The sequence below is a fragment of the Pithys albifrons genome, chromosome 2, assembly GCF_047495875.1.
Source record: "Pithys albifrons albifrons isolate INPA30051 chromosome 2, PitAlb_v1, whole genome shotgun sequence".
In the NCBI taxonomy this organism is placed as follows: Eukaryota; Metazoa; Chordata; class Aves; order Passeriformes; family Thamnophilidae; genus Pithys; species Pithys albifrons.
In genome coordinates this window covers 88,481,577-88,497,739 of record NC_092459.1, presented here as the reverse complement: position 1 = coordinate 88,497,739, position 16,163 = coordinate 88,481,577, and the positions used below count along the sequence as shown (strand labels likewise).

Genomic DNA, 16,163 nt, shown 5'->3' with positions numbered 1-16,163 from the left:
TGTTGGTGCAAGAGCAAGAAAAAGCTGTCCTTGATGGTGTCTTTAGCTCCAGTGAGGAAGATGATGTGCATTGAGCCCTGAGGTATCTGAGAAGAACGGCAGAGAATTTGGTCAGATACTGGAAAGTGGAAGATCCTGTGGCCCTAGAGCAGTGGCCAGGAAGATAAACAAATGTTTTGTCTCAAAGAATGCCAAGCACTTGGGAGACCATTTGAATAAGAGGGGAAAAGCCTGTATATAAGTAAAATCTAACTGAGAGTATGTAGAAACACAAACAAGTTGCCTCTGATTTAACTAAGGCTAAATTTACTTCCACTGAGCAGAATAACATTGTTTCTGGAGGGTAAATCATGTATCCTTCCTTTCTGCTTTTATGTGGCAAGTTTTGATGTGGTGTTAGAACTAATACATTTAATTAGAATGCTTTCCTATCTATCAACATATACTCCAATACAGTTGGTCCATAACTTGTCTGCAGTAAAAATAAACTAGAATGAAAAGCTATTTTGTTGTGTTGAAACATATTAACCTATTCCAAGAAGACCTAGCAAATATTTTAAACACTGTTTACATAAGATCCTCAACCGTGTTAAAAGTCTTTCTTAAAATACGCTCACACGTATCATAACATCATACTTTGCCTGATACAGATTTATTTATGGTACCTACTCAGGAATCACTAGTTGTTCCTGCAAGCAAAGCACTTTTAACTAGAGCAGCTTCTCTGTCTCTTTGCAGCTCAGTGGTAGCTATTTCAGACATCTCAGCACACTGCCTTCCCCCGCTTCTCATCATCTTTCTCATATTACGTACCCAGTGTAAAACTTCAATGCAGAGGCTCAAACGTAAGAGTGAATAACCTCACCAAATGTACATGTGATAGTAAGTGTACACATTTAGTGCTTTTCAAGAGAACTGTTATAATACTTTTAAATTTCAAGTGCAGGGCAGAGAAGTCCATTGGTATACACCCACTCATAAGTGAATGCGCTTAGCAGACAGCACATAGGTACTTGTAAGCTTTCAGCTGCAAAAGAAATGCATTTTGTAGCATGGTCACAAAAAAAGTCACAGTAATGCTTCCAGTTACTGTTTCTTCTTTTTTTTATTTATTAAATAAAATACTCATAATATTCTGCTACAGAAAATAAGGAAGTCCACACATAAAACCCCCCAGACATACCTGATCAAGAAATGCTGCTCCTATAATTTGTATAGTGGCAAAAACAAATACTAGTAAAAATTTTCTACTGCCATGCATCAAAATCCAAGATCAAATGTCACTTGATGTTGTCTATAAAATTTAAATTAGTATAGAAATCTACAAATGCTTAAGTCAATTGTTGTTTGCTTTCATCATTTCCAAATTACAGTCTCTGACCGTGTCATTCATTTGATTTACTCAGCTTGAACTATTTTTGTTTCAACTCTTATTTATGCGTATTTGCTGATTTAATTTAATCTTCTGACTGTCACTCAAAATGTTCATCCCAATATGCCTTGTTATTTATGCAGTTTGATGCTTTTATGTGCTGAACAACTTATAATCAGCCTGCTTAAATCTCTTGCTGTTCTAACATTTTTATGCTTTGAAAAATCAAAATACTGCTGCAAGGCTGCTGTCCACATTACTCCATTCAGATAAAATCTGTTCTGCTTCATGAGAAGACAGGGATAATATCTAGCTTTGAGGGTACCACTGCCCATGGCAACTTGCCCTTGCAGCAGAACCACTCTGGGAGGCTGCCCTGTCACCTTTAACGGGAGAGGATACTCAGGCTGAAGCGGTGTCTCCTCAACCTGAAACAAAGGCTTGCAAAAAAAGTGTGGAGGAAAGAGTCAGAGATTCTCTGTTTCCATCCAACAAAAAAGCAGTAAAGCAAGAGATACTCAGACTTTCAGATAACTTTCTCAAGACCTGGTAGGACTGTGTCCTATGCTGGATTGGTGGTTTGCTCTACCTCTTTCTGTTCTTCCATATCTTTTTATCACAGCCAAATTCCCTATCTTTCAGGGTTTTCTTCCTTGCTCATCACTCCATCTCACATACTTTCCTTCAGGGTCCCCTCAACACCCACACAAAAGCAGGGAGTTACCTTGACTGACTTCTACCATGCAGATTACTCCTGCTAGGGGCAATCTCGTCTACTTAAATTGGAAGTCCTTTGGAGCAGAGACTGTCACTACTCTGTGCCCATACAATGCCTAGCAGAAAGAGCCTTCTTTTGATCAGTCCTCTGCAATAAGCATGATTAGTAAAGTATCTACCTACCCTCCTCTATGGGAACACTGGGGCTGTATGAGAACAAAACCAGGTTCAGCTTTTGAAACACTGGAGATGTACAGTTAAATCCATGAAACTTCTATCCACAGAGACCTGTGTAACAAATGTAGTATTTTAGCAGGAAATAGCAATCTGACTTACTTTGCTCTCTTGGCCATTTCATTACCATCCCAGCGTGGGCTGTACGGGTAATTCTTCTGGGCCTGGGAGTACAGCTGGCCACTGTTAGTGAAGTGGTAGACGGACTGAAATGTTAGGGTTGGTTGGTCTCGTGGAAAGTAAAGGGGTAGGTCAACTGTAATTCAAAAAGAAAAAAAGTCATGAAAACACACAACTGCATTTTCTCCCTTTTTCACTGGAAAAATAACAGTCCCTTCTATGGGTTAAAAAGTGACAGAAAAGGAGAAATTGATGATCGATAATTAGTTATAAATATACCTTTGTTTTTCTCATAAGTAATGATTCCAGCCTATAACTGTATGGGATGCTTTGCTTTATCAAAACACTTCTGTAAAGCACATCAAAAAAAGTTTAACTAGTGTTAATCATAAAATTTACATCATGATTAAGTTATTTTCCTTTTATAGTGAAATATTCTCTATTGAAGAATCATAAAATGCATTCTGTATCCCATTCAATAATCAAATTTCTTTTTATCTGCTTTGGCCAATGCATTTTAGCACTCCCGTGGACATAAATAGCATTATCACTCTCATTTTATAGCTGCCTGGGTCCTAAAGTGGTTAAATGATTTGATAAAGGATGTAGAAAGATTCAGTCACATGAGTTGGAAAAGATTTCAACTTGCTGTCATCTGCTAGACAAAAAAACACCCACAAACCTAAAAACACACTGCAAAGTCATTAATACCCAAAATATCTCACTAAAAATAAAAATCAGAACCTCTTAGTTCCCTTTGCTTATCACTGTCTCATGATCAGCTAGGTCTGGCAGAACAATAAAATGGTCTGCAACAGTTTGAAACTGGCATATGTTTTCATGGTCAGAAACTGTTTTTTTTCCCTTTTTCATTCTTAGAATTACAGTTTATATTTTCTCTGTCTACTTTTAAGCAATCTGTAGTTAAATTGAGTTATGACAACAGACTTGAATCACTAAGATGTCTAATACAAAACCAAAATTAACAGAACAAAGTATATTTCTTTTAAAGGTATAGACTTAATTTATAAAGCACCTACGACTGTACTTTTTGTTATCCTCCAAATCCCAGTTCTTTAATTCTGCACAATGAAAGAACACTGCAATGGAATTGTATTTTAAACACTTCCTGGAGCAGAGATTCCAGCACTTCTTATAAAATCTCTGCATATAGACTGAGATATCAGTGTAAGACAGGTTTTACTTGCCCAATTCCATGCTATTACACTGCTACTTCCTTCATTTTCCAGGTTTTCTAATCATCTAAATCGTCTGATGTGCATCAGCCACACCGTATCTCCCTTTTCCCTAAATTACCCTCCAAGCTCTATGAGTAAAAGCGTTTGTAGCCATGAAGTACCCAAACCAAATGTGCTATTCCAGCTGTAGCCTCAAAATACAAGAAATCACTGTGGGTGAAGTGCTTGCTCAGTTCATGACCCAGTGTCTGAGCTACACGTGACAGTGCCGGAGTCCTGGTGACTCAGCCCACACAGCAGCTTCCAGCAGATACTTCAGCGCTAATGACATGGGCAGAGTTCTGCTAATTTGAGGGCAGATCACTGCCTTAACAAAGGTTAGATTCAAGGATTGCTCCATCAAATTCCCCTTTATAACATGATTACTAAATAACAACTCTGAAAAACATCGGTGTAACGTGGCTATTTATCAGCAAGCAAACTGTCTCCTCCCCTCACAAATGGTGTGTGTGCCTCAGTCTCTGAACGACTGCACCGTCAAGGAGTTAAAAAACAAGCAGCCTGGTTTTCTGTTTTAATGTTATAAATATACTACTTCAGCTCTGAGTGCTTAAACTCTGTTCTTCTGGTGCATCTTTTTCCCTTCTTAAGTACCAACTCCTTAACAGAAAACTCTTCTATACTTCTGTATTTTATCACCGTGTGAGAGGAACAACAAACTTTAGCAAAGCATTCAAGTAATAATTTAGCCCTTATACTTAACTTTTTAAGTTGAGAACTTCTAACTTTCTCTAACTTTGAAAACCCCATCTACGTAACAGGGGCAAGCAGCAACACTTCCTCCTGTTACCTAAAACGAAAGGTTTACTCTTAACACAAAGTATCTAGCACTAGAAATGCTGTTTAAATGGAGAATCAAAACAGTGCTCTCACTACAGAGATACTTCCATTTGTTATCAGAAGGTACCAACAAAATATAACACAAAAAAAGTCTTGTTCTATTAACCAAAACTTGTGCAGGAATTTTCGCAAATTACATTATAAACTGATCAGATAAACCAGATAATAAAATTAGATTCAAAACTGTGCATCCCACATCTGGGCAACAGCAGTATTACCCTGAACTGCAGTTTTGAAAAAATTTGATCTGCCTTTGATTTCCAACATTAGTTTTCTAACTCAAGTGTTTCCTTAATACAAGGTGTGGATGAGTCCAGACCAAGTAAAATAACCTGTCCCTAATTCTGGAACACAACCACACCTAAAAGACCAGTAAACAGGAAATAGCCTTGAGCTGTAAAGTGTTATACATATCTCAAGGTAGCCAGCTATTATTTCAGCAGTAGGAAAGGAAGGCAAGAACTTGCTTCTGTCGCAGTGGATGCCTGCCCATTGACACTACTAGTGCATGGAATGCAAAAAAGAACCAAGTATCATTGGTAATTCATGCTGGAAAAGTGCATCGGATATACAAGGTGAAATTCTGCTCAGAGTCACACAGGTTGATCAAAAATTTTTTTTTTTTACCTGGTAGTGTATAGGCAGTCTGACTCTCAGTCTATGTATTAATAAAGAATCAGATCTGCCCTCATGCAATAAGGTAGCAAAGGTGTTACTGTAATTACACCCAAGATAACACTGACACTTTGCCATGAAAAATGCATCACAGTTAAAAACAACAGACCAGTTCTGTAGATCAACACCTGAACTAGCCAAACTATAAAAGTTTGTGTTGGTCTGGCATGCTAGTTACCTAAGAACTACAGAAATGTATTCATGTTGAATACAAGTACTATTTCCAAATAACAGCTGACTCAGAAGTACCCTGGTGATATGTCTGCAGAAAATAAGCAGATGACTCATGTCTGTAAATTCCTGAAAGTACCAATAGACCCCTTGCTTAGTCATCTTTTGCTTGGATGCTGAGTTCACGAGCTCTGTAAACTATAATGAGGGATCTAGCTCTTAGTAGGACTCTCTCTCCCTTTTTTCCTCTCTTCTAAACACTGCAAATTATCTCCCTAAAAATAGCTTCATCTGCATAAATGAGTCACTGCAACTAGCAAGTTTATACAAGTCATGCAGTTAAGCAGTAATATTTGGTTATGAAGGTAAAAATGCTGCTCTCAAACTCAGATTTAAAACGAAAAGTATGTCAAAGGAAGTTCCATTTACCCCTTCTCTCACAGAAATAGAAACATTTCCTTTGGAAAATTTAAACAATTAGCTCATTCAGGAAAGTAAAGCTTTCCAATTTAGTTCCATGCTCAAAGTAATTTAATACTGATGATTTCTTACTTTGTCTTTCCTAAGCATCACACTGTGAATGTATGAGGAACTCAAAGCAGTAGACTGGAGAAAGAAGCCAATACCACAGTAAAACGCTGCATTCTCCTATGTTACAATTTAGAGATCATTTTTTAAGAAGTCAATTTTTAGACAGTCATAGTGTGGGGAAAATCATGTCTTTATGCTAACTCTGCATGAGCAGAACTTGGAGGGCTGTTTATGGGTAATTAAGCATTGAGTAAATTCTTCAGTGATTGAACCCTAATTTTCCCACACAGCTCATAAGAAAGCAAAAGAAAAAGGACTTGCTTGTTGAGAATGAGTCATGTTGTAAAGAAACTTAATTACAGTTTATAAATAGTTGAAGTTGCTCTCTTTTTGAAATGTAAGAAACTATCTAGAAGGAACACAAATTTGCTTCTTGACTTGTTAGCATTTAATGCATACATATATTCAAAGCATAGTTATCTTAAAGCCAAAATCTTGTTTCATTAACAACTAAGAAACTGTGCAAGGAATCTGTAAGGTTGAATTGTTCATTTTCTTAAAAAACAAAAATGTGAGACCTGGAACAGGCTACCCAGTTTGTTAAGGTATGTCAACAACTAAAAAGTTGATTTTGACTGTCTTAGTAATTTTAAAATAGTATCTTCAGCATCTAATTTTACAGCTTTTTAAACAGAATATGAAATGTGAAAGGAATGTGTCAGCAAAAGCATGTCCCAGTGCTGCTACCAGATTTCTGAAGGAAAAATGCTCAGAAGGGCAGGTTTATCATATTGCCCTCCTCCCTGCCTTGAAGTACTGGAGAGATGAGATGGGGAATCAAAACCATGCTTGAAATGCATGCTGACCATTAAAATATTTCAAAACACTTACATGGTAATATTTATAAATTTTTCCATATACTGTTCTCTTGTTCTATGGAAAAGGTTTATTCATCCTTTCTATGGCACTGGATAAATCTAGATATTTGTTTTCACAAAAGTCAACATTTATTCACTGAATGTTATCTACAATTTTAATGCTTGGGTGCTACTATACTGGTTATCTTAATAACCTTTGGGTTGCTTGAATCTGCTGCAGTTTGTTGCACCTGAAATTTGTTTTGCACTCATGAACACCGTCTGATCTGGGTAATTTACTGCTGAGAGTTCTACTTCTACAAGGTTCCGTGGTATGCACAACCTTAATTCAATCTGTACTTGCTTTACAGAACAGTCTTCAAACACAACATAACACAGTATTGTTTCCAGTTCAGTTCCTGGGCTGGACAGAGCTGACCAAAGGAGACTTTGCTGTGCTTTTCCCCATCTCACAGACTCTACCGCTCTGCATTTATTTACTACACAACACTGAAGCCTTGCATATTAAGTATGTGTTCCTTTCTGCATGACCTTTTCAATGTGATGGTTCTAATTATCCTAAGAATGTTGTTAGCTATATAAAATATTTAAAAAATTGTTTCACAGAACCTTCACAAGTTGAGAGTTTCTTTACCAATTCCAGATAAGAAATGAAGGAACAAGGAAGGACAACCTGTCAACCTGTCCACTGATGCTCAGTGCCAGCCTGTGAGACCCAGTGCTTCTGAGACTTAACAGCAGATAATATTTTATACAGCCAAACACAAATCCACCCAATGCTGACTGCCACAGTAGGTACTACAGAATCAATGATTACTGGATATGTGAAAGTTTTGTTTAAATTATTTCACCAGAAAAACAAGAAGGGTACAGGAAAGATTTGTTAAACTGAAATCTCCAGAGAACACTGAACAATCTTAGCCTGATACTATCCATTCTCTTCCTGAAATTCCCTGACTCACTCCTTACTTATCATCCAGCTTTGGCGAGAGACTGTTTCTGCATTCAAGTACTTCTGATGAAATAAGTAATGGAAACAGGAAACATATTCCCGTCTCCAGAGCTGTCTTTCTGTCTCTTATTAGTACATATTCATAATCTTTCTGCTTGTTCTTTTTTGATTCACTGAATTTCACATTCCCTCTGCCTTTACTTGGGCAATTGAGCTTGCACTGCTGGGATAAACAACTTGTGGATTTGAATGCACTGCCTCAAACTGAAAAGTTCCTTGAACTCAGAGCTCTCCAGTTTTCATGTGTTAATGTAGATGAGACCCACATGAACTTGCAATGCAACTCGGTCGCAACACATATACCCTATTATATAACAACACACACCAAAAGAAAATTTCTACTAGATTTTCTGGCATTACTTCTCCTATGAGAAAGCTGTTTCAGACAGCCTGTATGATGGGTGAAAAATCTTCACCTGACTTCAAGGGAAAAGAGCTGTCTTCAGTTTTTACATAAATATTCCAGTACCTTCACCTATAGAGAAACCTGAATAAACTTAGCCACAAGCATTTTGGGGACTGTAGTGTCTGGCACAAAGCTTTGCAGGGCAGGATGTCAGGCTATTTTGCCTAGTGAATTTTTCCTTGACTCTTGTCAAGGCCTTTAGCCTACATTCTGCTGGCAAAAAATGAAAGGGGGAATTTGGTTCCAAACACTCAAAGAATTACTAAATGCCACAGATATCCTGCTTTGGTGTCTGATGACTTATTCTTGAAGAATGAGAGCCAGGATGACAACATATCAATGGCATTAGTGTGGGACTTTAGGTTAATAGAGCACACTCACAGGAATTTGAATTTGTTGAATATTATTAGGGTTGACATCCCTTCCGGAGAAAAACAGGATCTTCTTTGCAGGAAGAAGCTATTTTGAAATCAACATTTCAAAATTTCAAATCTGAAATGAAAAGCCGTTTATGGAATTTTAGTTGAGACACTTATGGCATTTTGGGTGTGTTGGTAATCACAGCTGGTTTTGAAATAATTAGGTCTGCCCTTGCTACAGGAAATATCCACCCCATCGGCAAAGTCAACACTTGTATAGTAAATGAGTAAGATGACTTAAGTACAAAACATTTCCAAATAAATACTATGAAAATGCAAGTAAATACTCTGAAAAAAAGGAATAGCTGTTTTTTTCTTAACTGAATCAGTTCTGTACTAACAGAACATACAGACAAACAACTAAAGACAAACTGCTGTAGGCAGAATGGAAACAATGAGTTGCAATGGATTAAGCTATTCCGACACATTACAGAATACATTTGTTTAATTAGCTGTCTTTGTTTTGGTTTGTTAGTTGGTTTTGTCTGGTTTTGGTGGTTTTTATTTTATTATAACGTAAGCCATTTTGTTTTGAAGGGGACTACATGACACTGCTGTATCTACCTTGTGGGTCCCATTCCACTGATAATGGGAAGAGTCTAGGCACCAATTGCAACTGGATTTATGATTACAATTGTTTTGATTCTTTCAACACAGGCATATTATATAGTTGTAAAAGTATCTCATGTCTTTATCATAACTTGTACTTTTTTAAGTCCTCCATCCTTCATACATACCAGTATTTTCATATCATGTGACAAAAATAGTTCAAATACCTTAAGTTACAGTCATGTACTGCAGACAGAGTATCTAATTCTTTGTTTAATTTTACAGAGGAACTAAATAACAGATCAAATCAAGATATTCTTCAAGCAGTTTCCAGCTAAGTGGTCAAAGGCCATGAAAAAGTGATGTAACCCAAAACCAGCTTCATAATGTCTTCTTGCTTTGGAGTGTCATCATGCCATGATCATGGATTCAATCCCCTATGTGAGCCATTGACTTAAGAGCTGGACTTGATGATCCTTGTGGGTCCAATCTAACTCAGAATAGTCTGTGATTCTGTGATCTAAAATAAGCCTCAGTCTTTTGGACTTCTACAGAAAGACTGGACCACCACCTAAAAATATCCCATGGAATCCTCAAGATCCTGTATCAAGCCTAAAGAAATGGCATAATTGTCTTACAGGTCTTTTCCTTCTCTAATTTTTGTACTCATGATTATCTCAATTAAGATAAAGGTTTTTTTATTTTTACCTCACCAGCTTCAGGTAGCTACTCACATTTTGTTTTATTTTTACTTCAAATTCTCAAACATCTTCATTCCCTCCTCCTTCCATTTTATTGTTCCTGCTGTAACAGTTTCTATAGTAACTTCTCTAAGTGCTGATGAGACTGATGCTACTAAAAACTGTCTCTTCTCCATCTGAGTTGTCTGAAGCTTGACACTTAAACACAGTCGCAGTTGTTATGGGTGTAAAAAGTACACTGTGCCCTTTCTTGGCACAGGCTGGTGACCACTGCAAAAACCTTCCTCTGCTTTCCCAGTAGAGGTGCCCTACTAATTGCTGAGAAGTTTTCATTACTTTCCAACCAGGCAGCAAGACTTCTAAAGCATGTTTTTACCTGAAAAGCAGCTGCGCAAAACATGGTCTTTTCTCACCAACATTTTATTAAGATTATGAGGCTTGCAAAGAAGTTCTTTTTCCTGTTTTAAATGCTGCCTGGGATTTGAAAGGAAACTGATTTACTTCATTCTCATCTGTGATCAGTGTGACATTATCCTGCAGGTCAAGAGGACCCTTTGCTGACACAGGTGCTATCCTGTTCCTTCAGCCTTTGCTCTATGCAGGCTTACAGCTTTCAAATCACAATGCAGAGTGATTTTGTCTGGCCCAACCAGCCAACTAAGCCACTCCAGATATTTTTAAAGCTAAACTGAAATCTGCTTTACTGCTACACAGGCCCCATTGCATTTTTCCCACTCCTGAACATTACAGTGTATCACTTTTACTCTTCAAACCCCCTTCAACAGTTCTGGAGGCTTATCCATCTTATTGCCTTTTGATTACCTAAAAACTACTTTGTAGAACATATTCTTTCAAGACCTACTTTCTAGACCACCAGCCATGTTTGGTGCTCTTTTGTGAATACTCCTTTGAGAATGATATAAGACAAACAGCAGGATAACACCCCTAAGCTACAGGGAGCAGGCTTTGGGCTGTTCAGGGACCTTGCTCTTCCCATGGAAGAACACTATGAAATAATAATCTTGGTGAGAAGAAGGGTCTATGATGACCTCTTCCAAGTCCAAGAACAGTCCACACCAATGACCAGAAAGGCAAACAATAGCAGCAGGAGGCCTACATGGATGAACAAGGAGCCTCTGACTGAACTCAAACGTAAAAAGGAAGCACATGAGATGTCAACACTCCTTGAACATGCAGACACAGGACTGGGAATGTCAAAGGTCACCTGGAGTTGAATCTGGCAAGGAGAATTAAGGTCTCAAGATGGGCTGCTACAGGAACAGCAAGAGTGAAAGGAGGACTAGGGAAAATGTGGGACTGTGCTACTGAATGGAGCAGTGGAACTGCTGACAAAGGAGACAGAAACGCAGCTTAAGTTGTCCCTCCTTCCCCCCATTTAAACATTTATGCATCTTTGTGACCCATTTCACCTCTAAACCAAGGTGTATTTCTTATTATTCCAAAGTAAATTATATTTATCTATTTCATAAAAGGCATTCTGCAGTCACTTTTGTCTGCCATTGCTATGCCACATGGATTCTTAGAAAAAACTTACTTTGGTGACAAAGTAATTGTAATTGCATAGAAAAAGGAAGGAGATAGAGAAGAAAGATTCTGAAATTATTTCTTATCTTGATGCAGTTCTTATTTCTAGACATTTCATAAGAATAATACTGTAGTGTTCTGTATCATCCTGTTTTTTTAATGAAAGCATTGCCCGATATTGAACTCAGCACTCATCCATGAAATCCCTACTCATAATTTCCCTTCCAGACTGAAAACAAGATATCTGCTTTCTACTTGCTACTATGAGCAATTTTCTACTTGCTGTATCTCGCACCTTTGATGCAGTTCTCACCTTAGAGAAAAACTATCTGTGAATGCCATGTGAGTTGCTGAAAGGTATAGACACAAGACACGAGACAAGGAGTAAGAAGAACAAGCACCACAATCTGTAGCCAAGTCCCATCCCTGTCAATGACGTCTTTGACACAATTACTTCTTTTCAAAAATTGAGTGGATAAAATAGGATTATGTCCCTTCTCCATGTCAGGTATCTTTTCTGCAAATTTTAGTTATCTGTCACATACTTGGGCACATAGTAGTTGTACTCTAGATATAGCTGTTAAATAAGAAAAATCAACAGTTCACTTTTCTGAAAAATGCAATTTTGTAAGAAGTTATTACAAAACCTTTCAGTCCATTTGTTAAAGTGCTTGTAGTTACTGGAAGAACGTCAATTAATGTCTACAGCAATATACTGCAGTTTTAAAAGCATGGCAAATATATGCATTTCTCAGAAATTAAAAAAAGTCATATCCACAGAAAAGTTACACTTTAGAATACTTTGCCAGTCCACCCACATCAGGCCATCATAAGATACTTGTAAAGCCTAATTCCTACCACAACAGTTGTTTCCTGTTGGTTGCTGTCTGTACCAAGTTTTATTAACTGCCTAGGGTCCATTTCCCTTTTTCAGCAACTACAAATACAAACCTAAAACTAGCTTATAGTGAGTGACATGAAAACAAAATGGACACAGAGAAACAGAAAAAGAGGAAAAGAAAACCTCCGTTTTTCAGGTTCCACTTGCATCCATGATCAATGCCTAAACACAAAAAATCTCATTTGGCTCACATATGAGTAAATACCCACGAAGGAATCAAAGGAACACAATGTTTAAAGTTTTCTTAATGTCAAAAATAAAATTATCAGCTTTCATTAAAATTTTCAAACTAAATCTAGTTGGCAGTATCCCTTAGAAAACAAGGAGAAAAGGATGCCATGGAGAAAAATGATTAGCAAAAGACTCACTAATTTTTCAAATGCTGCAATTCAGTCTTAGGATTAACCCCTTTCTATGCCTATACCTAGTTTAGTGCAGAACTGTGTGCCTGTGACTCAGGCTACTTTTCCATCACTGTCTGGTCCACAGCATGGCAGTGTATCTGCAGCTTTCACTGACTTTAGTTAAGCAATATGCACTTCACTACACAGGAGAAGTCACATAGAATGCTTTGTTTGAGTGATTAAAACAATGTACAAAGTTTTGAAGAAACCCCCTCTGCTTAAGGTATATTTTGCGGTAGGCAGAATGACATGCCCTAAGGAACATTCAAGACCAGATTCAAAGAAATACATGGAACGAACTGGAAGTACTGAGAGAGTCAGAGGAGAAAGATACTTCTCTGCTTACTTCCAAACACAAGATCCAAATGGCTTTTGACTTTTTCCAGTCAGTTTTACAACACTGTGACTTTGTTAATTTCCATTTTCTCATTTAAGAATGAAAAGGCAGACTTGTACAATATTTGATAACTTTTTTGATCTGCATTGAACTTCTCAGTCTAGGAGACTCCTGACACATGTATTTGGTTATGCTTGGCATTTCTGCTGAACTGTCTCGCTTTCCTGACAGTACCAGATACCAATCCATTCTCCTACACCTTGTTATTCACAGTGTCAGATTCTCTTCTACCTTCTTCAGTAAACAGAGGCATAAATTCCCATTTTCACTTGAGGAACTATGAGAAGAACAAAATAAAAACACTATGTAAGGAAGCCAAAACACCTCACTAGATAAAAGCTCCTAAAACAATCTAACGTAAATATTCCACTCAATACATGACGTATTTTTGTAGGAAATGGCTCAGACAAACAAGTTTATTTTTCTGTATCTTTTATTGAAGAGACTCCTCTTTCATTATCAGACTAACTTCCCTGAAGTAGAACCAGTGCAATCACCAAAGACTTTTTCTCCTGGAATTTTAAGCGTTAATTGTGATGACTGCCTGGCACTAATACTGATGAAGAACAGCAACTCCTGAAGAGTATCTTCTTTTCCACTTCCAAAAGGTATGTGAGCAAGTCTGACATGACAGAACATGTAAAAAAATGTACCTCTAAAACTACAAACACCATTCAAATGGTTACTCATACTCCAGTAGCACACAGGAGTCGTTGAGTGTATTTCAACTGCATTGAATACTGTATCAGAACAACAAATACCAGCTACTTCTTACATTTACATTTAACAAGATCTATAGGTCCTACATAACAGAGAGGTCTCCATGGCCAAAGTTACAGGCAGATTAACAGTTTACTGAAATATTTACAGGCATGTTTATATGAAACAGTCTCATATTCTGGGTTCCAAATTTAGCAAATCATAGAGTATCTTGAGTTGGAAGGAACCCACAAGGATCATCAAGTCCAGCTCTCAACCCTGCACAGGACAGTCACAAGAGTCACACCATTTGCCTGAAAGCATTGTCCAAATGCTTCTTGAACTCTGGCAGGCTTGGTGACCACTTCCCTGGGGAGCCTGTTCTAGTGCCCAACCATCCTCTGAGCGAAGAATGTTTTCCAAGCATCCAACCTAAACCTCCCTGACACACCTTCCAGCCATTCCCTTCAGTTCTGTCACTGATCACTAGACAGAAGAGATCGGTGCTGGTCCCTATTCTTCCCCTCTCAAGGAAGCTGTAACTGCAATGAGGTCTCCCTCAGTCTCCTCTTCTCCAGGCTGAACAGACCAAACGACCTCAGCCACTCCTCATGCAGCTTCTCCTCAAGGCTCTTCAACAACTTTGTGGCCCACCTTTGGATGCTCTCAAATAGCTTTATGTCCTTCTTACATTGTGATGTCTAAAACCTCACACAATATTAGAGGTGAGGCTGCCCCAGTGCAGAGCAGAGCAGGACAATCACCCCTCTTGACTGGCTGGTGATGCTTTGCCTGATGCACCCAAAGAACATGGCTGGCCCTCCTGGCTTGCCAGGGCACACTATGGGCTCAAAATACTTTTTTAGTAATAGTAAAGTGATCTGACACACATTCATCTAAGAAAAACCTTCCATTTTAGACTTTACCAAACCTCGTTACTACCTTAAAGTATAACCCGTTATTTAAACAGCTGCTGGAGGAATAGATGAAGGGGCTGACAAATACTCATTAGCTCTGTTCTGTTGACTTTCCAGAGGTGGGGCAATCTCATTTCAAGGGCAGGAACATCTACACCAAGTGTCCAAAAATGTAACACTCACCTACATTATAAGGATTACTGATACTCTACTGAATGATTGAAACAGTATCTGAGGCCTAATGAGTTATTTCTGTTTGGAAAGGGAACAGAATGAAGGATTTAATTCTTCAACACAATTTTGTTTATTTGCAGCAAGTGGGCATACGTCCCTTTTTCTCTGAACACTTCTGGAATCAACTGCACTTCCTCTGTACAGTAGTGTAAACTTGTCTTCCCAGCTACTAATGCTCTTTCCCAAAATACCACTATTTTTGCCCTCCTCCCAAGTCTCATCTGACAAACACAGCTAGTAAAAATTCTTTGTGTCCTTATTTTTCAAGCTCCTTTCTGAGGCTTTGGACAGATGTGCTAATCCAGACCCAAAGGAGGTTTATGAGAACTAGAATTGTTTAGCTAAGGCCATCAATTCAAACTCTGTAACCTGACTGCACTGGCACAAACTGCTCTTCCAAAAACTGTGTGCCGACAGCAATATCCAAACAAGAACACATCAGAAACTGGCACTGATGACTTCCACCAAAAAAAGCAGGTGTGCGTCCAAAGCCTGATACTCATAAGCTTAGCCTCCTATAACCCAATTAATGCTCTGGGTCTGTTGTTTTCTGACCTCCTGTGTCAGTGGCATTACTCACACAGAACCCGAAATCCCTTACAATTACTTGAGGTCAGTTCCAGTAAATGATCCCACCAACTTCACCTCAGCTGAGATCCCCTCCAAACTTGAAATACGAATGCTGGCAGCGTCCAGCATTCTCCACCCCCTGAAATAATGTTCAGAGAAACAAACCCTTTTTAATTTCATGTTTGTCCTTTCCAAGATGTCTTAAATAACCAACTAACAGAAGTAGTGTTTAATTTGCTATTGCAACTGATCCCACTTCTGTCAATTTTCTTTGTGCTGATAACAAAAAAATCTTGCAAGATAGAAATTAATCCTTGAAAAGCCCAAATAAAGGTTGCTTCGGAGTCCTATTCTTGTGTTTATACTGATAAGGCTATTTAATTCTTAATTATGTACAGGTAATGTAACATGTTTTTATCTAACATTGTTCTAGCTATGGCATCAATGGCTGGACTGGATCTAAGAGGTATTTTCCAACCTAAATAATACTATGATTTATACATGGTGTATACACAGACTGTATGCAGGAACAAGAGTATGAAGAAATACCTGTCTGCAAAAACTAATCATAGCTGATTCATAAACAAGTAGAGAAAGAAATCTGCAGTCTAT

At 38.0% G+C, this 16,163-nt stretch overlaps 1 protein-coding gene across 3 annotated transcripts in view; it reads right to left on the bottom strand.

Moving 5' to 3' along the window:
- The window catches only part of BABAM2 (BRISC and BRCA1 A complex member 2), a 179,225-nt gene that overhangs the window by 19,501 nt on the left and 143,561 nt on the right, over positions 1-16,163 (bottom strand). For all 3 annotated transcript variants that reach the window (XM_071577008.1, XM_071576998.1, XM_071576990.1), the window contains exon 11: positions 2,426-2,579. In XM_071577008.1, coding sequence (XP_071433109.1) covers positions 2,426-2,579 — 154 coding nt within the window. The remainder of the gene's footprint in view (positions 1-2,425; positions 2,580-16,163) is intronic.